The following is a 24,571-nucleotide window of genomic DNA, read 5'->3' on the forward strand; positions in this document are numbered from 1 at the left end:
ACAAGAGGGGGAGGGTCGGGGAGGGGGCGGGCGCACAGAGGCCGAAGCAGCTGTCAGCACAGGGCCTGATATGGGGCTTGAACCCATGGACTGTGAGATCATGACCTGAGTCAAAGTCGGATGCTTAAATAACTGAGCCACCCAGATGCCCCAGTTTCATGAAGCTGGGGCATTTATGCAATAAAAGGAGTATGAAAGACAAATTTTTGAGATGACCTGAAAGGGGACAAAAGGAGAGAAGATGATAGGACCAATTTTCTACTAGTCTTTGAAGGAACTGATACTACTAGGAAAATTCACCTGAAAAATAAATGAAGGAAAAACCATTTCAAACACTCATGCTACAGCTCAACCTGCAAAACTATTGTCCCAAATAAATTACATCAATGTGTCAGTCAACAAATAAAAAGAATAGCACTGATGAAAAACAAAGACAAAGCAAAAGCTAAGGATGAAAGAGGATTGGAAAATAAGTGTTCAGTTGTTGTTAAGAGAAATAAGGAAAAGAAGGTGATGTGTATTTATAAACTTCCAAATGGCTGTGCTTGGTTTCGGGTTAAAAGGATTTACAGGGACAGAAGCTACTAAACCCAGTGATGCAGCTTTGTTTTGTAGCATTCTTTAACACCAAACCAAATTGTCTTCAAAATGTTTTAGAAAACATCTATCTTAGAACTATTTGTGAGTATTGGTTTCAGCCATATTCTTCTGAGATTACAGATTCATTCAAATATGTAAATCTCTATCTATCTAGATTGGGGCTAACAAAAAAGATTGTCTCTGAGTAGAGAAACACAGCTCTGCATGAAGCCCTAAAGAGCAATGGGAATGAATGTAACTTTAACAGTCTCGGGGAGGAGTTAAGATGGCAGAGAAGCAGGGGGACCCTGGGAGTTCCTTGTTCCTTAAACACAGTTGTATTGAGGTCAGATAACTTGGAACACCCAGGAAAAGGATCTGCAGACCGGAAGAAGGATCTCCACAGTTGAGGGCGACAGCGTGGCAGGTGAGAGGTATATGGAAGTGAACTGGGGGAGAGAAAACGGTGGTGTTGCAGAGGGGAAGTAACCCTTTCCCTGGAGAGACAAAGGAAGAGAAAAAAAGAGGGTTGAAAGAGTGTGGTGTCAGGTTTGCACAAGAGGAAAACCTTTTTGGACCACAGACTGGGGTGCAAGAAGCACTGAGTGTTTCAGGTTTATTTGCAAACAACATCTGGAGCTCAAACTCAAGAGGTTTTGGAAGTGCACGACTTCCTCTGGAGCAGAGCTGTGGCGCATGCTCCTGAGGAGAAGGCAGCTGGTCCTGGAGTGTTTAGTGTGGTGTAGGAATCTACGGACACCCTGGGAGACAACATTCCCCTTCCTGGAGTACTTTTGGAAGATGGTATATTGCCTCTCCAAAGACAAAAGACCCTGTGGGCATAAGCACAAGGCCTTTCATTGGCAGGGGACAGAGGCACACCCAGAGGGCATATAATGTTTTTGCTGCTTTTAGCAGTGCTGTAGATTCTGTGCACTGCGCAGGTGTGGGACCATTTTTCTGGGACAAGGACATCAAACACAGTGTGGAGAGGCTCTACTTCAGAGAAGGGGAGCAGATCTGCCTGGTGCCAGACTTCGGGTTTTATATCCCAGCCACGAGTCAAAGAAAAAACACAGGAGAGTTGTGGCAGAGGGCAAGCTGACTGCCCTTGCAGTCTGTGAGGGCTGCCTAAATAGTGGGAGGTGTGAAAACCCCTGCCTCAGGATGAGAGAGTCCAAGGGACCATTTTCTGCTCAACACGAATATGGTGGGACTTCAGAGAGCAGCATAGTGGCCCCCAGTGTAGTCTGGGCCCCCTTACACTAAACCCAACCCCCCTGTGCCTGGTAACGGCTTATAACTGGGACAGGACTGACTCTGAGCCAATGCAGTGAGCCCCTGCTCCAGAAGACCACCATAGGTAGCACCCTGTATACTAAAAATCGAGTCCTTCAAAAGGACATCTGCAGTTCTGGTGGAATTAGGACCAGATTTATTCTTTTTTTTTTTTTTTTTCTTTCTTCTTTTATTCTTTTGGAATCAGGCTCAAAGTTTCTTGTTTGTTTGTTTTTTTCATTTACTTTCATTTCTCTCTCTCTTTTTTTGATGAGGGTTCTTTTTTTCTTTTTTCTTCTTTTTTCCCACCTTTCTCTTTCTTTGGATCAGCCTTATAGTTTTCTTATTCTCTGTTTTTTTTTTTTTTTTATGTGTGTGTGTGTGTGTGTGTGTGTGTTGGTGTTGGTGTTGTTCTCTTTCCTTTTCTCTTATTTTAGGGTCAGGCTTTTTTTCCACTATTTTTTCCAGTGTCATGTTAACAAATAAATCAAATCATACCTAGGTAAAGGTCCGAACAGTCCACACTGCAAGCAAGGAGGATCTCTGCAGAGGACAGACCACTGGGAAAGAGCAGTCAAAACACAACAGCAGAGTGCACACAGCATACACTAGAAACATTCTGAAGTGCCAGGCCCTGGACAGTATATGGACCCTTTAATATAGCATTAATCTCAGGTGCAGGAAACATAACAAGGTTTTAAAACATGGCAAAGATAGGTAATTAACCAAAATGACAACACAGAGTAATTCTCCCCAAAAGAAAGGTAAAGAAGAAATCACAGTCAAGGATGTGCTCAAAACAGATATAAGCAATATATCTGTTTCTAAAAAGAAAAATTCTTGCTGCAGAGATCAAAGACCTAAAATTAGTCAGGATGAAATTCAAAAAATGCTATAACTGAGATGCAGAAAAAGGTCAACACCACCACATATCATAGTGAAACTTGCAAAATACAAAGATAAAGAGAGAATTCTGAAAGCATTTAGGGACAAAAGTCCTTACCTACAAGCATAGACACATAAGGTTAGCAGCATACCTGTCCACTGGAACTTGGCAGGCCAGAAAGGAGTGGGAGGAAATATTCAGTGTGCTGAATGGGAAAATATGCAGCCAAGAATTCTTTATCCAGAAAGGCTGTCATTCAGAATAGAAGAGATAGAGTTTCACAACCAAAAAGTAAAGGGGTTCTTGACCACTAAACCAGCCCTGCAAGATTTTTTAAGGGGGACTTTTGAGTGGAGAAAACAAAACAAAACAAACAAATAAACAAACACCAAAAGAAAAGAGGAAGACAAAGCAACAAAGGCCACAAAGGACGAGACCACATCACCAGAAACACCAACTCTACAGGTAAAACAAAGGCACTATATACATATCTTTCATTAATCACTATGAATTTAAATAACTAAATGCTCCAATCAAAAGATACAGGGTATCAGAATGGATAAAAACACAGATCTGGGGCATTTGGATGGCTCAGTTGGTTAATTGTCTGACTTCTACACAGGTCATGATCTCATGGTTTATAAGCTCAAGCCCCATGTTGGGCTCTGCGCTGATGGAGTGGAGCCTGCTTGGGATTCTCTCTGTCTCTCTGTCTCTCTGTCTCTCTGTCCCTCTCCAACTTGCGTTCTCTCTCAAAATAAATAAATAAATTTCAACCCTCTCCTAAAGTATCAGAGACTCATTTTGGGCCAAAAGAAACATGCAGATTTAAAGTGAGGGGATGGAGAACCATCTATCATGCTGATGGATGTCAACAGAAAGCTGGAGTAGTCATACTTATATCAGACAAACTAGATTTTGAAACAAGGACTGTGACGAGAGAGGAAGTGGGTATTATTCATAATTAAGGGGTCTATCCATCAAGAGAATCTAATGACTGTAAATATTTATGCCCCCAATCCAAATATATAAATCAATTAATCACAAATATAAAGAAACTCATTGATAAAAATACTGTAATAGTAGGGGACTTTAATAGCTAACAGTAATGGACAGATCATCTAAGCAGAAAATCAACAAGGAAACAATGGGTTTGAAAGACACACTGTATCAGACAGATCTAACAGATATATTCAGAAGGTTTCATCCTAAAGCAGCAGAACACACATTCTTCTTGAGTACACATGGAACATTCTCCAGAATAGACTGCATGCTGGGTCACAACTCAGTCCTCAACAAAAAGATTGAGATCATACCATATCTATTTTTGCATCGCAACAGTATAAAACTTGAGATCAACCACAAGAAAAAACTTGGAAAGCCCTCAAATATGTGGAGGTTAACGAACATCCTATTGAAGAATGAAAAGGGTTCACCCAGAAATTAAAGGAAAAAAAAACATGGAAGCCAATGAAAATGAAAACATGACAGAACAAAACCTTTGGGATGCAGCAAAGGCAGTCCTAAGAGTAAAGTACATTGCAATTCAGGCCTATCTCAAGAAGCAAGAAAGGTCCCAAAGACACAACCTAACCTTACCCCTAAAGGGGCTAGAAAAGGAGCAGCAAATAAAGCCTAAATCCAACAGAAGAAGGGAGATAATAAAAATTAGAGCAGAAATAGATAATATAGAAACAGAAAGAAAACCACAGTAGAACAAATCAACGAAACTAAATCCTGGTTCCTTGAAAGAATAACAAAATTGATAACCCTGTAGCCAAACTTATCAAAGAGAGATGGCCCAAATAGATAAAATCATGAATGAACGAGGAGTGATCACAACCAACACTACAGGCATACAAACAATTATAAGAGAATACTATGAAAAATTATATACCAACAAACTGGGTGATCTAGAAGAAATGGACAAATTCAAAAACATTTACACACTACCAAAACTGAAACAGGAAGAAAGAGAAAATTTGAACAGACCCATAACCAGCAAAGAAATTAAATCAGTTATCAACAATCTCCAAACAAATAAGAGTCTTGGGCCAGATGTCTTCCCAGGGAAATTCTACCAGACATTTAAAGAAGAGTTAATACCTATTCTTCTCAAATTATTCCATAAAATAGCAAAGGAAGGAAAGCTTGCAAACTCCCTCTGCGAAGCCAGCATTACCAAACCACTGATACCAAAACCAAAGACCCTACTCAAAAGGAGAAGTACAGGTCAATATCCCTGATGAAACTGGATGCAAAATTTCTCAACAAGATACTAACAAATTGAATTCAACAGTACATTAAAAGAATTATTCACCATGAACAAGTGGGACTTATTAACGGGCTTCAGGGCTGGTTCAATACTCTCAAATCAATCAATATGATAGACAACATTAATAGAAGAAAGGATAATAACCCTATGATACTGTCAAAAGATCCAGGAAAAGCATTTGACAAAACACAGCATCCATTCTTGATAAATACCCTCGGCAAAGTAGGGGTAGATGGTACACACCTCAACATCATAAAGGTCATATGAAAGACCTACAGGTAATATCATCTTTAAATGGCGAAAAACTGAAAGCCTTTCTCCTATGGTCAGGAACAAGACAAGGATGCCCACTCGCATTATTACTATTCAACATAGTATTAGAAGTCTTAGCCTCAGCAATCAAACACCAAAAATAAATAAAGGGCATACAAATTGGCAAGGAAGATCAAACACTTTGTATTTGCAGATGACATGATACTCTATGTAGAAAACTTGAAAGACTCCACCAAAAACCTGCTAGAATACATGAATTCAGCAAAGTTACAGGATATAAAATCACAACATGTAGAAATCAGTTACATTTCTTTCTTTTTTTAAAGTTTATATATTTATTTTGAGAGAGAGAAAGAGAGGAAGGGAGGGAGGGAGAGAACACAAGCAGGAGAGGGGAGGAGACAGAGGTAGAGAGAACCCCAAGCAGGACCTCTTCATTGTCAGCGTGGAGCCTGACACAGGGCTCGGACCTATGAACCATGAGTCAAATTGACCTGAGTCAAAATTAAGAGTTGGACATTTATCTGACTGAGCCATCCAGGTGCCCCAGAAGTCTGTTACATTTCTATACAGCAATAATAAAGCAGCAGAAAAAGAAATCAAGGAATCCATCCCATTTATAATTACACCCAAAACAATAAGATACCTAGGAATAAACCTAACTAAAGAGGTAAAGGATCTGTACTCTCAAAACTACAGAATACTTATGAAAGATATTGAAGAGGACACAAAGAAATGCAAAAACAGTCTATGCTCATGGATTAGAAGAACAAACATTGTTAGTATGTCTATTCTACCCAAAGCAATGTATACATTTAATGCAATAAATAATACTACTAGCAGTCTTCATAGAGCTAGATAAAACAATCCTAAAATTTGTATGGAACCCTGAAAGACCCAGAGTAGCCAAAGCAATCCTGAAAAAGATAAACTGGAGGCATCAAAATTCTGGATTTCAAGCTATATTACAAAGCTTTAATTATTAAGACAGTATTGTACTGGCACAAAAACAGACACATAGATCAATGGAAAATAATAGAAAACCATGAAAGTATGGTCAACTCATCTTTGACAAAGCAGAAAAGAATATCCAATGGAATAAAGAAAGTCTATTAGACAAATGGTGCTGGGAAAACTGGATGGTGACATGCAGAAGAATGAGACTGGACCACTTTCTTACACCACACACAAAAGTAAATTAAATTGATGAAAGACCTAAATGTGAGAAAGGAAACAGTCAAAATCTTAGAGAGGAACACAGGCAGCAACCTCTTTGACCTCAGCCAGAGCAACTTCTTACTAGACATGTTGCCAAAGGCAAGGGAAACAAAAGGAAACATTAACTATTGGAACTTCATCAAGATAAAAAACTTATGTACAGTGAAGGAAACAATGAACAAAACTAAAAGGCAGCCTATGGAATGGGAGAATATATTTGTAAATGACATATCTGATAAAGGGTTAGTATCAAAAATCTATAACGAACTTATCAAACTCAACACCCAAAAAACAACCCAGTTAAGAAATGGGCAGAATAAAAACATGAATAAACACTTTTCCAAAGAAGACATCCAGATGGCTAACAGACACATGAAAAAATGCTCAACATCACTCATCATCAGGAGATACAAATCAAAACCATGATGAGATACAACCTTATACCTGTCAGAATGGCTAAAATTCACAACACAAGAAACAATAGATGTTGGTGAGGAAGTGGAGAAAGCGTAACCTTCTTGCACACCTGGGGTAATGCAAACTGGTGCAGCCTCTCTGGAGAACAGTATAGAGTTCCTCAAAAAACTAAAAATAGAACTGCCCTAGAGATCTAGCAATTGCACTATTAGGTATTTACCCAGAGGATATAAACATACAGATTTAAGGGGGTAAATGCACCCCAATGTTATAGCGGCATTATTTTAAGTTTATTTATTTTGGGAGAGAGAGAGCATAGGAGGGGCAGGGAGACAGGGAGAGAGAGAGAATCCCAAGCAGTTTGTGCACGGTGAGTGCAGAGCCCAATGCGGGGCTCAAACCCACCAACCATGAGTTCATGACCTGAGCTAAAACCAAGAGTTGGATGCTTAACTGACTGAGCCACCCAGGTGCCCCCAACAGCAGCATTATTAACAATAGCCAAACTGTGGAGAGAGCTCACATGTTTATCGACTGATGAGTAGATAAAGAAGATGTGATAGACAACAGACAATGGCATATTACTCAGCCATCAAAAAGAATGAAATCTTGCCATTTTCAATGATGTGGATGGTGCTATTTTATATTATGCTATATAAAATAAGTCAATGAGAGAAAGACAAATACATGATTTCACTGATATTTGGAGTTTAAGAAACAGAACATATGAGAAGACAGGGAGAGAGAAGATGGGGGAACAAACCACAGAGTTTCTTAAATATAGAGAACAAACTGAGAGTTGAATGCAGGGAGGTGAGTGGTAGATGGACTAGATGGATGATGGGTATTAAGGAGGACACTTGTGAAGAGCACTGGGTATTGTATGTAAGGGATAAATCCTGAATTCTACTTCTGAATCCAATATTGTACTGTATATTAACTAACTAAAAATAAAAAATAAAAAATAAAAGTCTCGCCTTCATCGCTATCTCCTTTTATTATTACTATTATTATTATTATTATTATTATTATTAGTGAGAAAAATCACCAATCACCAATCACTTTTTTCCTACTATGTAACCATGTGGTATCTTTGGGGGGGTTTATTTCCTTTCTTACTTTCAGAGAAGAGATGATTCTTACCTTTTTTTCTAAGACCAATTGTGAAATTTAAATTTGAAGTTAAAGCCGGGGGAGAGAGGAATATGGAGGAGTAGAAAGATCTTGAGCTCACCTCCTCTGAAGAACACACCAAGGGTAAACTGCATATAGTGCAACTCACTCTGAGAAAGATCTGAAAACTAGCATAACAACTCTTCACAGCTTAAGATATGAAGAAAAAGCCACACTGAGAAGGGCATAAAGGGCAGAGATGTGGTCAGGAATCAAACGCCCAGCATAGTGACCCAAAAGTGATGAGACAATCATAGGCATGGAGGTCCTCCCTGAGGATTGAGGGATTCAACCCCTACATTGGGTGCCTCCTCCTGTAGGTGTACACTGGAAAGATGAGCCCCTATAACATCTGGCTTTGAAGATCAAGTGAGGCTTAACTCTGGGAGAGCCAGAAACTGAGATTCCACTCTTCAAGGCCTATGCACAATATTACTCACTCTGAGATCCAGCACAGAAGTAGCAGTTTGAAAGTACTTGTGCTATCCACAAAGGACATTTATTAAATAACTTTAGGGACTATGCTGGAGTTTCAGGGATCTCTGGGAACTTTTTCCAGGAATGGAAGTGTAGGCAGGTGCTATTTTACTTGCCTTCCTTCAGCCTAGTAGGCCTGATCAGCAGGTGGCAGTTCTGACATTCTCCATCTACTTTGCTAGCCTACTCACCCCAGCCTGTCCAATCTTCCTGCCCTGGCAGGTACAATTCAAACACCTCCCCTCCACCTCTGAAACATCCAGTAGGCAGCACTGCCAGGACTGATGCGTCTCCAAAACAACTACTGGCCTAGGGAGGAAAACCACCTTGCCCATCAGCACCCCTACAACAGTCACTTGGGCCTTGCAGCCAGCCACACCATGTGTTAACCATATCTGCCAGTATGCTTGTAATAGTCACACCAGGCCTCATAACCAGCCACATGAGGGTCTATCTCCATCTACCAGCATGCCTCTAGCAGTTGCATCTGGACCTCTCACCCAGTCCTACCCACCAGTGCATCTATAATAGTCATGGCCCATGTTGCAACCAGCCTGGCAAGGGACCAGCCCCACCTATGAGCACACCTGAAGCAGTGTGGCCCAGTCACAACAGGAGAGTATATGTATCCCACACAGGGGACACCCCTAGAACACATGGTTCTGGTGGTTAGGGAGAATTGTTGGGCCCCACAGGAGCCTTCTATATATAAGGTCACTACCCTGAAGACCAAGAACATAGCTTATCTACCTAATACATAGAAACAAACATATAACAAAATAAAGAGACAGAGGAATATGCTCCAAATGAAAGAACAAGATGAAACAGAAAAGGAAATAAATAAAATGAAGAAAAGCAAACTGATAAAGAATTCAAAGTAATGGTCATAAAGATGCTCATCAGACTTGGGAAAAGAGTGGATGAATTTAGAAAGAACTTCAACAAAGAACAGAAAATATTAAAAAGGAACAAATCAGACTGAATATAATAACTGCAATGAAAAACACATTGGAGGGAATGAATAGTAGTATGTTAGAAGATGCAGAAAAATGGATCAGAGACCTGGAAGACAAGATAATGGAAATAATCCAAACTGAGCAGCAAAAAGAAAAAAAGAATTTAAAATAAAATGAGAACAGATTAAGGAATATCTGGGACAACGTCAAATGTACTAACCCTCACGTTAAGGGAGCCCTAGAAGGAGAAGATATTAAAGGGGCAGAACACTTATTTGAAGAAATAACAGCTGAAAACTTCCCTAACCTGGTGAAGGAAACAGATGTTCAAATCCAGGAAGAAAAAAAAGAGCTCCAAGCATGATGAAACAAAAGAGGTCCACACCAAGACATATGATAATTAAAATGTCAAAAATAAAAAGTAAAGAGGGATCTTATAAGTAACAAGGGAAGGGGCGCCTGGGTGGCTCGGTCGGTTAAGCGTCCGACTTCGGCTCAGGTCATGATCTCACAGTCCGTGAGTTCGAGCCCCACGTGGGGCTCTGTGCTGACAGCTCAGAGCCTGGAGCCTGTTTCAGATTCTGTGTCTCCCTCTCTCTCTGCCCCTCCCCTGTTCATGCTCTGTCTCTCCCTGTCTCAAAAATAAATAAACCTTAAAAAAAATAAAAAGTAACAAGGGAAAAGCAACTAGTTACAGAAGAGGGAACACCCAAAAGACTCTAACCTGATTTTTAAGCAGAAACTTTGTGGGACGGGTTGACTAGCAATGTGAGTAAGGATTATCATGTCTAGTTTAAACCATGATTCCCCTCCTGGGGCTAGGCACATTGACCTCCTCAATGAAAATCACAGTTCTGTTAGCATGAGAGAAGATGATGCTGGGAAAGCAGAAGTGTCTGTCACAATATCATATAACCCAACACTGACCATGTGAACATGATCATCAAGTTTTCAGTCTCTGAACTGGTACATCTGAGAGTTTTAAAGTGATTTACTAATACACTCCCTGTTAATTCTCTGCTTTGCCTTACACACTAGCTTTAACTTATCTATTTAAAAAATTTTTTTTTAATTAAAGTATAGTTGGGGTGCCTGGGTGGCTCAGTCGGTTAAGCATCCGACCTCGGCTCAGGTCATGATCTCGCGGTTTGTGGGTTCGAGCCCCGTGTCGGGCTCTGTGCTAACAGCTCAGATTCAGTTTCAGATTCTGTGTCTCCTCCTCTCTCTGCCCCTCCCCTGCTCATGCTCTGTCTCTCTCTGTCTCTCAATAATAAATAAACGTAAAAAAAAATTTTTAAAAAATAAAAATTAAAATATAGTTGACATACAATATTAGTTTCAGGGGATGCCTAGGTGGCTCGGTCAGTTGAGTGTCCAACTCTCGATTTTGGCTCAGGTCATTTTCTTGACATTAATGGGTTTGAGCCCTGCATCTGGCTCTGCAATGACAGCTCAAAGCCTGCTTGGGATTCTCTCTCTCTGCTTCATCTCTGCGTCTTCCCCATCTTCATGCTCTCTCCCAAAATATATAAATTCAAAAATAAAACAAACAAAAAACAATAGTAGATTTGGGTGTACAACATTGTGTTTCAACATTTATAAATGTTACAAAATGCTCACCATGATTTAAGTGTAGTTTCCATCTGTCACAATGCAAAGTTACATAATAATATTGACTATATTCCTTCTGTTACACTTTACATCTCTGTGACTTATTATTTTATAACTTGAGGTTTGTGCCTCTTAATCCCCTTCACTCTATTTCACTCATTCCTGTACCCCCTACCCATTAGGCAACCACCAGTTTTTTTCTCTGTATCCTTTACTCTTTTTATGTTTTGTTTGGTCTTTTGTTTTGCTTCTTTTTAAAAAAAAATATTTATTTATTTGAGAGACAGAGAGTGTGAGTCGGGGAGGGAAGAAAGAGAGGGAGAGAGAGGATCCAAAGCAGGTTCTGCACTGTCAGTGCACAGTCTGACGGGGGGCTTGATCCCATGAACTGTGAGATCATCACCTGAGCTGAAATTAAGAGTCAACCACTTAACAGACTGAGCCACCCATGCGCTCCTTATTTTGCTTCTTAAATTCCACATATAAGTGATGGTGTCTTTGTTTATTTTACATAGCATAATTCCCTCTAGGTCCATTTATGTTGTCACAAATGGCAAGACTATCAATCTTTTTTATGGATGAATGATATTCCATTGCATATATATACTACATCTCTTTATCCAATCATCTATCAGTAGGCACTTAAGGTGCTTTCATACCTTGGCTATTGTAAATAATGCTCCAATAAACATAGGGGTACATATATCTTTCAAATTAGTGTTTTCATTTTCTTTGGAAACTCCATACTATTTTCCATAGTGGCTGCACCAGTTTCATTCCCACCACCAGTACAGGAGAATTCTCTTTTTTTCTACATCCTCACCAATACCTGTTATTTTTTGTCTTTTTGATATTAGCCATTCTGACTGGTGTGAAGGTAATATCTCATTGTGACTTTTATTTGTATTTTCTTGATGGTTAGCATCTTTTCATATGTCTATTGACCATCTGTTTGTTTTCTTTGGAAAAAAACCTATTCAGATACTCTACCCATTGTTTAACTAATTGTTTAGGTCTTTTTGGTGTTAAGTTGATTCTTTACATATTCTAGATATTAACTCCTTATTGGACATATCATTTACAAATATCTTTTCCCATTCAATAGGCTTCCTTTTCATTTTGTTGATGATTCCCTTTGCTGTGCAAAAGCTTTTTATTTTGGTAGTTATTTTTGTTTTGTTTCCCTTGCCAGAGGAGACATATTCAGAAAAATACTACTAAGACTGATCTCCAGATTTAATGCCTATGTTTTCTTCTGGGAGCTTTATGGTTTCAGTATTATATTTAGGTCTTTAATACACTTTGAGTTTGTTTTTGTATATGACGTAAGAAAATGGTCTAGTTTCATTCTTTTGTATATAGCTGTCCAGTTTTCCCAAAACCATTTATTGAAAAGACTGTCTTTTCCCCATTGTATTTTCTTGTCTCTTTTCTGGAAGACTAATTGATCATGTAACTGGGGGTTTATTTCCAGGCTCCTGTCTTCTGTTCATTGATCTATTTTGTGCCAGTACCACACTGTTTTGCTTACTACAGCGTTGTAGCATATCTTGAAATCTGGGATTGTGATACCTCTAAGCTTTGTTCTTAATCAAGAATGCCATTTGGGGTCTTTCTGGTACCATAAAAATTTCAGTATTATTTGTTCTAGTACTGTAAAAAAGGCTATTGGTATTCTCCTCCCTAATTTTATTTATATTATTAAAAAATTTTAAATCCAAGTTAGTTAACATACAGTCTAATAACGGTTTCAGGACTATAATTTGTGATTCATCATTTACATATAACACCCAGTGCTCATCCCAACAAGTGCCCTCCTTAATGCCCATCGCCCATTTAGCCCATTCCCCCACCAAACACCCCTCTGGCAACCCTCAGCTTGTTTTCTGTATTTAAGAGTCTCTTATGATTTGCCTCCCTTTCTGTTTGTATCTTATTTTTCCTACTTTTCCCCTATGTTCATCTGTTTTGTTTCTTGAATTTCACATATGAGTGAAATCATACAACATTTATCTTTCTCTAACTTATTTCACTTAACATAATACACTCCAGTTCAATCCATGTTGTTGCAAATGGCAAGATTTCATTCTTTTTGATTGCCAAGTAACATTCCGTTCTATGTATATATATGTATGTATGTGTGTGTGCATATATATATATATATATATACCCAAAGGTGTATGTATATATGTATATATACACACACACATATATATATACACAACATACATATACATATATATACATATACACAACATACATATACATATATATACAACATGCATATATATGTATATACATATATATACACACACATTTACATACACACACACACACACACACACACACACACGATGTCTTTATCCATTCATCAGTTGATGGATATTTAGGTTCTTTCCATAATTTGGCTATTGTTGATAGTGCTGCTATAAATATTAGGGTGCATGTGACCCTGTGAATCAGCATTTTAGTATCCTTTGGGTATATACCTAGTAGTGTAATTACTGGATCACAGGGTAGTTCTATTTTTAATTTTTTGAGGAACCTCCATACTGTACTCCAGGGTGGCTGCACCAGTTTGCATGCCCATCAACAGTGCAAAAGTGTTCCCCTTTCTCCAAATCCTTGTCAACATCTGTTGTTTCCTGAGTTATTAATTTTAGCCATTCTGACAGGCATGAGGTAGTATCTCATTGTGGTTTTGATTTGTATTTCCCTGATGATGACTGATGTTGAGCATCTTTAAATGTGTCTGTTAGCCAATTGGATGTCTTTTTGGGAAAAGTGTCTGTTCATGTCTTCTGCCCATTTCTTCACTGGATTATTTGTATTCCTGGTGTTGAATTCGGTAAGTTCTTTATAGATTTTGGATACTAACCCTTTATCTAATATGTCATTTGCAAATGTCTTCTCTCATTCTGTAGAGTGCCTTTTAATTTTGTTGATTTTTTCCTTCACTGTATAGAAGCTTTTTATCTTGAGGTATTATTGCTTTTGTCTCCCTTGTCTCTAGAGACATGTCTAGTAAGAAGTTGATGTGGCCAAAGTCAAAGGGGTTGTTGCCTGTTTTCACCTCTAAGATTTGGATGATTTCCTGTCTTACATTTAAGCCTTTCATCCATTTTGAGTTTATTTTTGTGTATGGTGTAAGAAAGTGGTCCAGGTTCATTCTTCTGCATGTCACTGTCCAGTTTTCCCAACATCATTTGCTGACGAGACTTTTTCCATTCTTTCCTGCTTTGTTGATCTAAGGGAAACTGGATGTAACTTCATTCAGGTTTCATTCTGTTTGCTGGTTTGTTTATTTGTTTGTTCTTTGCTTCTGTTTTTGCTTAAATTGTTTTTTTTTCTTTCTTTTATTTCTTTCTTGGATACAGAAAAAGCAAATTCTTTTTTATTTTTTGTTTTTGAATTTTGAAAAATTCTATTTTATTCTACAATTAATTTTTTATTTAAAAATTTTTAAAACTTTTTTTAACTGCTGTTTCTCTTTTTTCCCTTATTCTTCAAGATTCTTTCAACAAGCAAACTGAAACACACCTAGGATCTAGCTTCCTTATTTGTTTTTTATTTTGTTTTTAATATTTTAATTTTAATTTTTTACTTTATTAATTTTTTTCTTCCAAAATGACAAGACACAGTATTTCACCCCAAAAGAAAGAACAGGAAGAAATGATGGCCAGGGATTTAATCAACGCAGATATAAGTAAGATGTCTGAACTAGAATTTAAGACCACGATTAAAAGAATACTACGTGGGGTTGAAAGAAGCATAGAAGACACCACAGAATCTCTTTATGTGGAGTTTAAAGAACTAAAAACTAGTCAGGCTGAAATTAAAAGTGCTATAACCAGCAGAGCAGTGAATCAGTGATATACAAGATATAATCATGGAAAATAATGAAGCAGAAAAAAAAGAGGGAAACTAAGGCAAAAGATCATGATACAAGACTTAGAGAACTCAGTGACTTATTTAAAAAGGAATAACATCTGAATCATAGGAGCCCCAGGAAATGAAGAGAGAGAAAAAGGAGCAGAAGGTTTATGTGAGCAAATTATAGCAGAAAACTTTCCTAATCTGGGGAAGACACAGATATCAAAATCCAGGAAGCACAGAGAACTCCCATTAGATTCAACAAAAACCGACCATCACCAAGGCATATCACAGTCAAATTCACAAAAACACAGACAAGGAAAAAATCCTGAAAGCAGCAATGGAAAAAAGTCCTTTAACCTACATGGGAAGACAGATTAGGTTCTCAGCAGATCTGTCCAGAGAAACCTGGCAGGCCAGAAAGAAGTGGCAGGAAATATTCAAAGTGCAGAATCTGAAAAAATATGCAGCCAAGAATTATTTATCTGGCAAGGCTGTCATTCAGCACAGAAGTAGAGATAAAGAGTTTCCCAGACAGGCAAAGCCAAATGAGTTTGTGACACCTAAACCAGCCCTGCAAGAAATTTTAACAGTGATTCTTTGAGTGAAGAAAAAACAAAAAACAAAGACTGAAAGCAACAAAGACTAGAAATTCAGAACAGAGAACATCTCCAGAAACGCCAATTCTACAGGCAAACACCAAGTCTACATGACACTAAATTCATATCTCTAAATGTAAATGGACTAAGTGCTCCAATTTCAAGGCATAGGGAAACAGAATGGATAAGACAACAAGACCCATCTGTATGCTGCCTACAAGAGACTCATTTTAGACTAAAGACACCTGCAGATTGAAAGTAAGGGGATAGAGAACCAACTATCATGCTAATGGACATCAAAAGAAAGCAGGAATAGCCATACTTATATCTCACAAACTAGATTTTATTTTTTTATTGTTTCAAATTTTTAAATTTTTTAATGTTAATTTTGAAAGAGACAGAGAGTGAGCAGGGGAGAGGCAGTGAGAGAGGGAGGCAAAGAATCCAAAGCAGGCTCCAGGCTTTGAGCTGTCAGCACAAATGCAGGGCTCAAACTCACGGACTGTGAGATCATGATCTGAGCTGAAGTCGGACAGTTAACTGACTGAGCCACCCAGACACCCCTCACAAACTAGATTTTAAAACAAAGAGTGTAACAAGAGATGAAGAAGGGCATTATATCATAATTAAGGGGTCCATCCACCAATATCTAACAATTATAAATATTTATGCCTCCAACATGGAAAACCCAAATATATAAATCAATTAATCACAAACATAAAGAAACTCATTGGTAATAATACCATAATTGTAGGGGACTTTAACATCCCACTTACAACAATGGACAGATCACCTAAGCTGAAAATCAACAAGGAAACAATGGCTTTGAATGACACACTGAACCAGATGGACTTAACAGATATACTCAGAACATTTCATCCTAACGCAGCAGAATTCACATTCTTCTTGAGTGCACATGGAACATTCTCCAGAACAGATCACATACTGGGTCACAAATCAGCCCTCAATAAGTACAAAAATATCAATATCATACCATGCATATTTACAGATCACAATGCTATGAAACTATTTGGTAAGACCACAAATATTTGGAAATTAAAGAACATCCTACTAAAGAATGAATGGCTTAACCAATACGTTAAAGAGGAAATTAAAAAATACATGGAAGCCAATGAAAATGAAAACACAACAGTCTAAAACCTCTGGGATACAGCAAAGGTGGTCATAAAAGGGAAGTAGATGACAATCCAAGCTTTCTTAAAGAAGGAAGAAATGTTTCAAATACACAATCTAACCTTACACCTAAAGAAGCTAGAAAAAGAACAACATGTAAAGTCCAAAACCAGCAGAAGGGAAATAATAAAGATCAGAGCAGAAATCAATGATAGTGAAATCAAAAACAAAGAACAACAAAACAAAACAAAACAACAACAAAAACAAAACACAGTAGAACAGGTCAATGAAACTAGGAGTTGGTTCTTTGAAAAAATTAACAAAATTGATAAGTCCTTAGCCAGACTGATCCAAAAGAAAAAGGACCCAAATAAATAACATCATGTATGAAAGAGGAGACATCATAACCAACACCACAGAAATTCAAACAATAATAAGAGAATATTATGAGCAATTATATGCCAATAAATTGGGCAATCTGGAAGAAATGGACAAATTCCTAGAAACATATAAACTACCAAAACTGAAACAGGAAGAAATAGAAAATTTGAACAGACCCATAACCAGTAAAGAAATTGAATAAGTAATCAAAAATCTCCCAACAAATAAGAGTTCAGGACTGGATGGTTTTCCAGGGGAATTCTACCAAACATTTAAAGAAGAGTTAACACCTATTCTTTCAAAACCGTTCCAAAAAATAGAAATGGAAGGAAAACTTCCAAATTCATTCCATGAGGCCAGCATTACCTCGATTCCAAAACCAAAGACCCACTAAAAAGGAGAACTACAGATCAATTCTCCTGATGAAAATGAATGCAAAAGCTCTCAACAAGATACTAGCCAATGGGATCCAACAATACATTAAGAGAACTATTTACCACAATAAAGTGGGATTTATTCCTCAGCTGCAGGGCTGGTTCCATTTCCACAAATCAATCAATGTGTTACATCATAAGAACCACATGATCCTCTTAATAGATGCAGAAAAAACATTTGACAAATACAGCATCTTTTCTTGACAAAAACACTCAAGAAAAGAGGGACAGAAGGAACATACCTCAAGATCATAAAGGCCATATATGAAATACCCACAACTATATCATCCTCAATGGGGAAAAACCTAGAGCTTTCCCCCTAAGCTCAGGAACACAACAGGGATGTCCACTCTCACCATTGTTGTTCCACACAGTGTTGAAGTCCTACCCTCAATAATCAGACAACAAAAAGAAATAAAAGGCATCCAAATCAGCAAGGAGAAAGTCAAACTTTCACTTTTCACAGAGAACATGATACTCTATGTGAAAAACCTGAAAGACTCCACCAAAAAACTGCAAGAACTGATATTTGAATCCAGCAAAGTCAGAGCATATAAAATTAACATACAGAAATTGGTTGTATTTCTACACACTAATAATGAAGCTGCAGAAAGTGAAATAGAAAAATCAATCCCACTTCCCACTGCAGTGGAAACCATAAAATATCTAGGAATAACCAAATAACCCTAACCAAAGGGGTAGAAGATCTGTACACTGAAAACTATAGAAAGCTTATGAAAGAAATTGAAGAAGACACAAAAAAATGGAAAAAAAAAACATTCCATGCCAATGGATTGGAACAACAAATATTGTTAAAATGTCAATACTACCTCAAGAAATCTACATATTCAATGCAATCCTTATCGAAATAACACCAGCATTATTCACAGACATACAACAAAGAATTCTAAAATTTGTATGGGATTAGAAAAAACCCTGAATTGCTAAAGTAATGTTGAAACAGAAAACCAGGGACACCTGGGTGACTCATTCAGTTAAGCAAATGACTGTCTCAGATCATGACCTCACAGTTCATGAGTTTGAGCCTTGCATTGGCTAAGCATGAGCCCTGGTTTGGGTGAGCTGAAGCCCTGCTTCAGGTGAGCTCCACTTGTCTTTCTACCTCTCGCTTACTTGCATCCTCTTGTTATAAAGAATAAATAAATATATAAATAAATAAATAAATACACAAATAAATAAATAGCTTTTATTTTTTTTTTTTCTTTTTTTCTTTTCTTTCTTTTTTTTTTTTTTTAAATTTTTTTTTTCAACGGTTTTTATTTTTTTTTGGGACAGAGAGAGACAGAGCATGAACGGGGAAGGGGCAGAGAGAGAGGGAGACACACAGAATTGGAAACAGGCTCCAAGCTCCGAGCCATCAGCCCAGAGCCTGACGCGGGGCTCGAACTCACGGACCGCGAGATCGTGACCTGGCTGAAGTCGGACGCTTAACCGACTGCGCCACCCAGGCGCCCCAATAAATAGCTTTTAAAAAAAAAAGTAAAAGAAAAAGAAAACCAAAGCTGGAGGCTTCACAATTTTGGACCTCAAGCTGTACTATAAAGCTGTAACTGTCAAGACAGTATGGTTCTGGCACAAAAACAGACACACAGAACTACTGGTATTTTGATAGGGAATTCATTGAATCTGTAGATTGAATTGAGCCATTGTTTACAAGTAACAATTCTTCCAATCCGTGAGCATTCCATATCTTATTTGTGTCATTCAATTTCTTTCATCTACGTTTTATAGTTTTCAGAGTACAGATCTTTCCTCTTCTTGGTTACATTTATTCATAGGTATTTTATTTTAATCTTTTTAATGCAATTGCAAATGGGAGTTTTTGAAACAATTTTTCTCTTTCTGGTAGTTTACTAGTATATAGAAACACAATGGATTTTTGTGTATTAATTTTGTATCCTACAACTTTTCTGAACTCATTTATTGGATCCAGTAGTGCTTTGGTGGAGTCTTTAGTGTTTTCTATATTTGCTATCATGTCAATCTGCAAAAATGTGATAGTTTTACTTCTTTCTTACCAAGTAAGATGCCTTTTGTTTTCCTCATCTGATTGTTGTGTCTAATACTGTGAGAATAAAAGTGGCAAGACTGAGAATCCTTGTCTTCTTCCTGATCTTAGAGGCAAAGCTTTCAGCCTCTTACCACTGAATACCATGTTAATTGTTTGTCAGTATTTGTCATATATGGCCTTTATAAAGTTGAGGGTATATTTCCTACTTAACCACTTTGTTAGAAGTTTTCATCATGAATGGATGTTAACATAAGTTGGAGCATGTCATCACTGCTCAAAATTCTCCAGTGGTTTCTCATCCTTAAAAATCCTTCTCAACCTCAAATCCTCAAAATGGCCTAGAAATAGCAAAGCCTACTCTTTTTAAAAAATGTTTATTTATTTATTTTGAGAGAGAGAGAGAGTGAGCAGGGAAGGGGAGAGAGAGAGTGAGGGAAACCCAAGCAGGCTCCACACTGTCAGCACAGAGCCTGATGTGGGGCTTTATCCTACAAACCACGAGATCATGACCTGTGCCAAAATCAAGTCGGATGCTTAACTGACTGCACCATCCAGGTGCCCTGCAATGCCTACTCTTACTGCTGTTTACTACTTTATTTTTCTCCTTAGTATTTCTCTCAGGCTTATATTTAACGTATAAAGAATGCTGTTCATCTTTTTTCTGCCAGTACTAGAATGCAATCACATGAGGGTAAGGACTTTGCCTTTGCTTACTAATGTATCTCCAGAACAGAGAACACATAGTATACACTGAATATATGTTAAATGTATGAATGGAAAGAGGGAATAAATATGAAAAAATAAATTTTCTCAATAAAATCTCACTTACTTTGAGCTCCTAATATGGAAAATCCTATAAAAATAAAAATGATATGTATATAAACATAGAAGTAGATGTCTGATGAATTCCTAAGCCAGTAACCCCTAGGAACATACTTAAATCTTCAGTGTTCTACCATTCCCATGTTTTCCACAAAAACACTAAGGCACAGGGCTGACCCTGTGGAGCAGTACTGAGACTCATGAGCCTCTACTCAGCAAAGACTTGTGCATATTCTCCCCATGTCCACATTTACTTGACCATGGCTGTCATGTTGACATGCAGGGCAAACCCTGCACTGTGCAATGACAGGCAGGTTGCTATGCTTAAAACAGGGGTTGTCTCTTTCCCTCCCTCTGCAAAGAAAAAAAAAATAGTTTGTGTGATATTTTTGAGGTTCTTAAAACATAGACATATTTTCTGAGCATCTCATATAGCAGTAAATGAAGACCCAATTTTTACTACCCACTTTGAGCTCACTAAATTGAGAAATGGGATCACTATGTGGTTCTTTATTTGGATAGTTACTAGATCTCATTCTGACATGAAGAGCAGCTTCTACTTTGACCTTCTAACAAAAGCATCCATTATAAAAATAAGGAGTTTTCAATGGTCATTTATATCTGAATTCCCCTGCCTGATCATTCTTACATGTAACTTACATGTAACATATCAGGATCATATTTACCTGTGGGTAACTACTTTGATACTAACTGAAGAAATTAGACTCCCTGGGTCTGAGAGTAGTATCGTTGTCAACATTAATACAGGAGGGAATCTGCTGTTGACAGTAAATAATAACAATATTAAAATTTTATACCCTCACTCTGACATAATGTTCATAACCAGATGGTAAAAAAGGGAAGAAACAACAGAAAACTGAATGTTTTAATATAATTTCATGCCACAAAGTAATCCTTATGCAAGAATTAATATACTTCAGGTAGGGCAAGTTGAAAATGAGATGGGATATATGGGGTGCCTGGATGGCTCAACTGGTTAAGAGTCCGACACTTGATTTCTGCTCAGGTCATGATCTCATAGTTTGTATGATCCACTGAGCCCTATGACTGGCTCTGTGCTGGCAGTGTGAAGAGCCTGCTTGGGATTCTCTCTGTCCTTCTCTCTCTGCCCCTCCCCTGCTTTTGTGCATGCTCTCTCTCAAAACAAATAAATTAAAAAAATTTAAAAAGTCTAAAAAAATGAGATGGGATACAAAAACTGAGTGAGAAGCCCTGTGGCAGTGAAAAGACTAGTCTTGGGGTCAGGTGGACTGCTGCTGACACTGACACTAACTAATAAGTATGGCATTTTTTAATTTTCCTAAATTATTATTCACTCTTTGTTATGTAGCACTTTCAGGTATGTTTCTTCCATTAAGAAGGGCAAAGATATTTTGAGAATAAGAAGATGTACCTCAGGGACAGTTTGCTGCCTTTGGCCAAGTTACTAAAATTTTTGTCTTAGTTTATGCTGATTCATTCTCAGATAACTTCTAAGACATTTCTAGGCAATATGCTCAGCTTCTGTCCTTAGGAATTCTCCAACAGTGTGAATAGATTAGCTATCAAAATAATTTGAGATGGGATTTTATCAAATACAAGTCCAATAGCTACTCCCTACAGAAAAGCATCTACACATTGTTTTTGTGGCTTTGTCTATTCAGTAAGCTCTCTCCTTTCATTTTATTCTTAAGATTTGCTACTTTCATGAAGACTTCTGTGACCATCAACAACCAAACAAAATTCATATGATTAATGGCTACTTTTTCTACAAAAACAAAGTTCTTTTTTCAGTCTGTAACCTCCTGATGACTTTTTTTATTGTTTGCTATATTAGCTTATTAAAGTTTGTCTTTTAATTTTTTTTAACATTTATTCATTTTTGAGAGTGAGAGAGACACAGCATGAGTATGGGAGGGGCAGAGAGAGAGGGAAACACAGAATCTGAGGCAGGTTCCAGGCTCTGAAATGTCAGCACAGAGCCTGATGTGGGGCTCGAACCCACAGACCACGAGATCATGACCTGAGCTGAAGTTGGATGCTTAGACAACTGAGCCACCCAGGCGCCCCTAAACAGTTGGTCTTTAATTACCTATAACAATACTTCCCAGTATGTGGAAAACAATATCCCTTTTCACTAGCAGCAATGCCTACTAGGGAGGAATGAAAAATATCATGTCTAAGGGAAGCAAGCTGTTGCTTAGGTTGAATGTTAACTGCCTACTAAAAGAAACAAAAACAAAACAAAACAAAACAAAAACCCAAGTATTGATTTTATTTGAAAAGAAGTTTAATCAGATCCACATATAAATTTACATGTATCTGATCAAACAGTTTATTTTCTCTTGAGCTCTGCATACCATTTATTTCATTTAACAGTACACTGTCTCCTTTTGATTTCTGATACATGAATACAGTAGTAACAATCTGAATGAAAATAACACTGTGCTGGCAATTTTAACTTAATACTGCTTTTTACATTCAGACCTCACTGCTCTAGCAATCAAATCCTGAGCACATTTTCTCCTGACATTTCCCTTTCTCACGCAGGAAGGGTAAAAGGCCATTTTAAAATGAAATGAGGAGAAAATCAATAATGTCATGTACATAGCAAAACACTACTAGATTTTTACAATGGAAAGCAAATAAACTAAAAACTAAAAACAAGCAAACAATGCAAGAAGGAACTCTTGAAGTAACTGCTTTTCAAATAAATACTGTTCATCTCTACTTTTCATTCTATGGAATTATGGTAGAATTGATTTGAAGAGACTTTCTCCTTGAAAAGCTGGCTCATCAACTACTAACTGCTAACTTAAGACAGCAATTACATTCAAGACAGCTTTCTGTAAGTTCTTATCTGAAAGCTATGCTAGGACTTAACATTTAAAAAAAATAAATTTTTAAAAGAATTTTTTCTCTATGTTACTCCCATATTAGGCTTTAGCATGTAGTGGTAACCCACTGCCTAAATATAGCAAATACACACATTTCAATTTGTATAGTTTGTATTTGTGGCTTTCTGGGAAAATGTGAGGAAACTTGAATTCCATTTTTCCATTTCAGTCTACTGTTTGGCTCTATTGTTCTCTAAATGGAATTTGTGACTTCTATTTCAAAAAATTTTAAAACAAAAAGCTTGCTTTTATATAATAATAAGTGGAAGAGGTCAGAGGGCTTTAATATAGACAAAAAAGGACTGGATTTATACAGAGCTTCATTGTCTCCATTCTTTTGCTCTTGGGCCTCCCAGTCCAGATATTCCTATGGCATTTCATCTTTGCCAGGTGGTAACTCAGCCCTAATACACTGCTTCTAAAGAGTTCTCCCGTGGGTCATTTAGAAAGAAAGGAGAGCTGAATGGCCATCATTGGACCCTCTCCTACCTTCTGGTCTTGCTACTGCCCTCCTCAGGGCCCACCTGGCTTCCAGGAATGAGAGGGCGGATCCCCTGTACTGCTTTTTATTTTTGCAGGACAACAACTCCATCTTTGGTGGAAAAGAAAAACACTTGGGTTGTTAAGGAGAATATACCTTAATTCCTTGATTTCTGCTGAGAAATAATTTTTAAAACACTGCTACCTCCTACATCTCTCTTTCTTTGTTTCTCTAGCTCTCAAACCCTTTCTATAAGCTCAGTCTGTATTAGTACACAGATTTCTATCTCTTTTTAAAAAATTTAACTCAAAATTCTTAATTTAAAAGCCCAAAAACTTACTTAGAAAGTAGTACACATTTTATTTTCTCTGTGGAATATTTAAGAAGTGTTTAGTTCCAATTGTTTAGTTCCAATCCACCAATGGGGCAATCCCACAGAGAACTGTAATCCACAAGGCTTCTGGCTCTGGGGGCTCCAGTTATGCCTATTCCCAATGGCTCTACACAACTTGGCCTTGTGTGAGGGATTTGACAGCAGACAATTATAAAGTTAACTGTAAAAGAAAATTCACTCCGGGTTAATGGGATTAAAATGTTTGCTTTAGGGGTGCCTGGGTCACTCAGTCGGTTAAGTGCCTGACTTGGGCTCAGGTCACGATGTCACAGCTCATGGGTTTGAGCCCTGCATCAGGCTCTGTGCTGACAGCTCAGAGCCTGGAGCCTGCTTCAGATTCTCTCTTTCCCTCTTTCTCTGCTCTTCCCCTATTCATGCTCT

General features: G+C 37.7%; 1 protein-coding gene across 20 annotated transcripts in view; it reads right to left on the reverse strand.

The window, feature by feature from the left end:
• Positions 1-24,571, reverse strand: part of PSD3 (pleckstrin and Sec7 domain containing 3) — a 747,126-nt gene that overhangs the window by 6,542 nt on the left and 716,013 nt on the right. Inside the window, exon 19 of one of the 20 annotated variants that reach the window (XM_058720432.1) lies at positions 23,805-23,907. The exons of the other annotated variants lie outside the window; for them this stretch is intronic. Within the exon in view, the coding sequence (XP_058576415.1) occupies positions 23,805-23,907 (103 nt within the window). The remainder of the gene's footprint in view (positions 1-23,804; positions 23,908-24,571) is intronic. 20 annotated transcript variants of the gene reach the window in all.

Source organism: Neofelis nebulosa, chromosome 3 (genome assembly GCF_028018385.1).
Source record: "Neofelis nebulosa isolate mNeoNeb1 chromosome 3, mNeoNeb1.pri, whole genome shotgun sequence".
NCBI classification, from domain to species: Eukaryota; Metazoa; Chordata; class Mammalia; order Carnivora; family Felidae; genus Neofelis; species Neofelis nebulosa.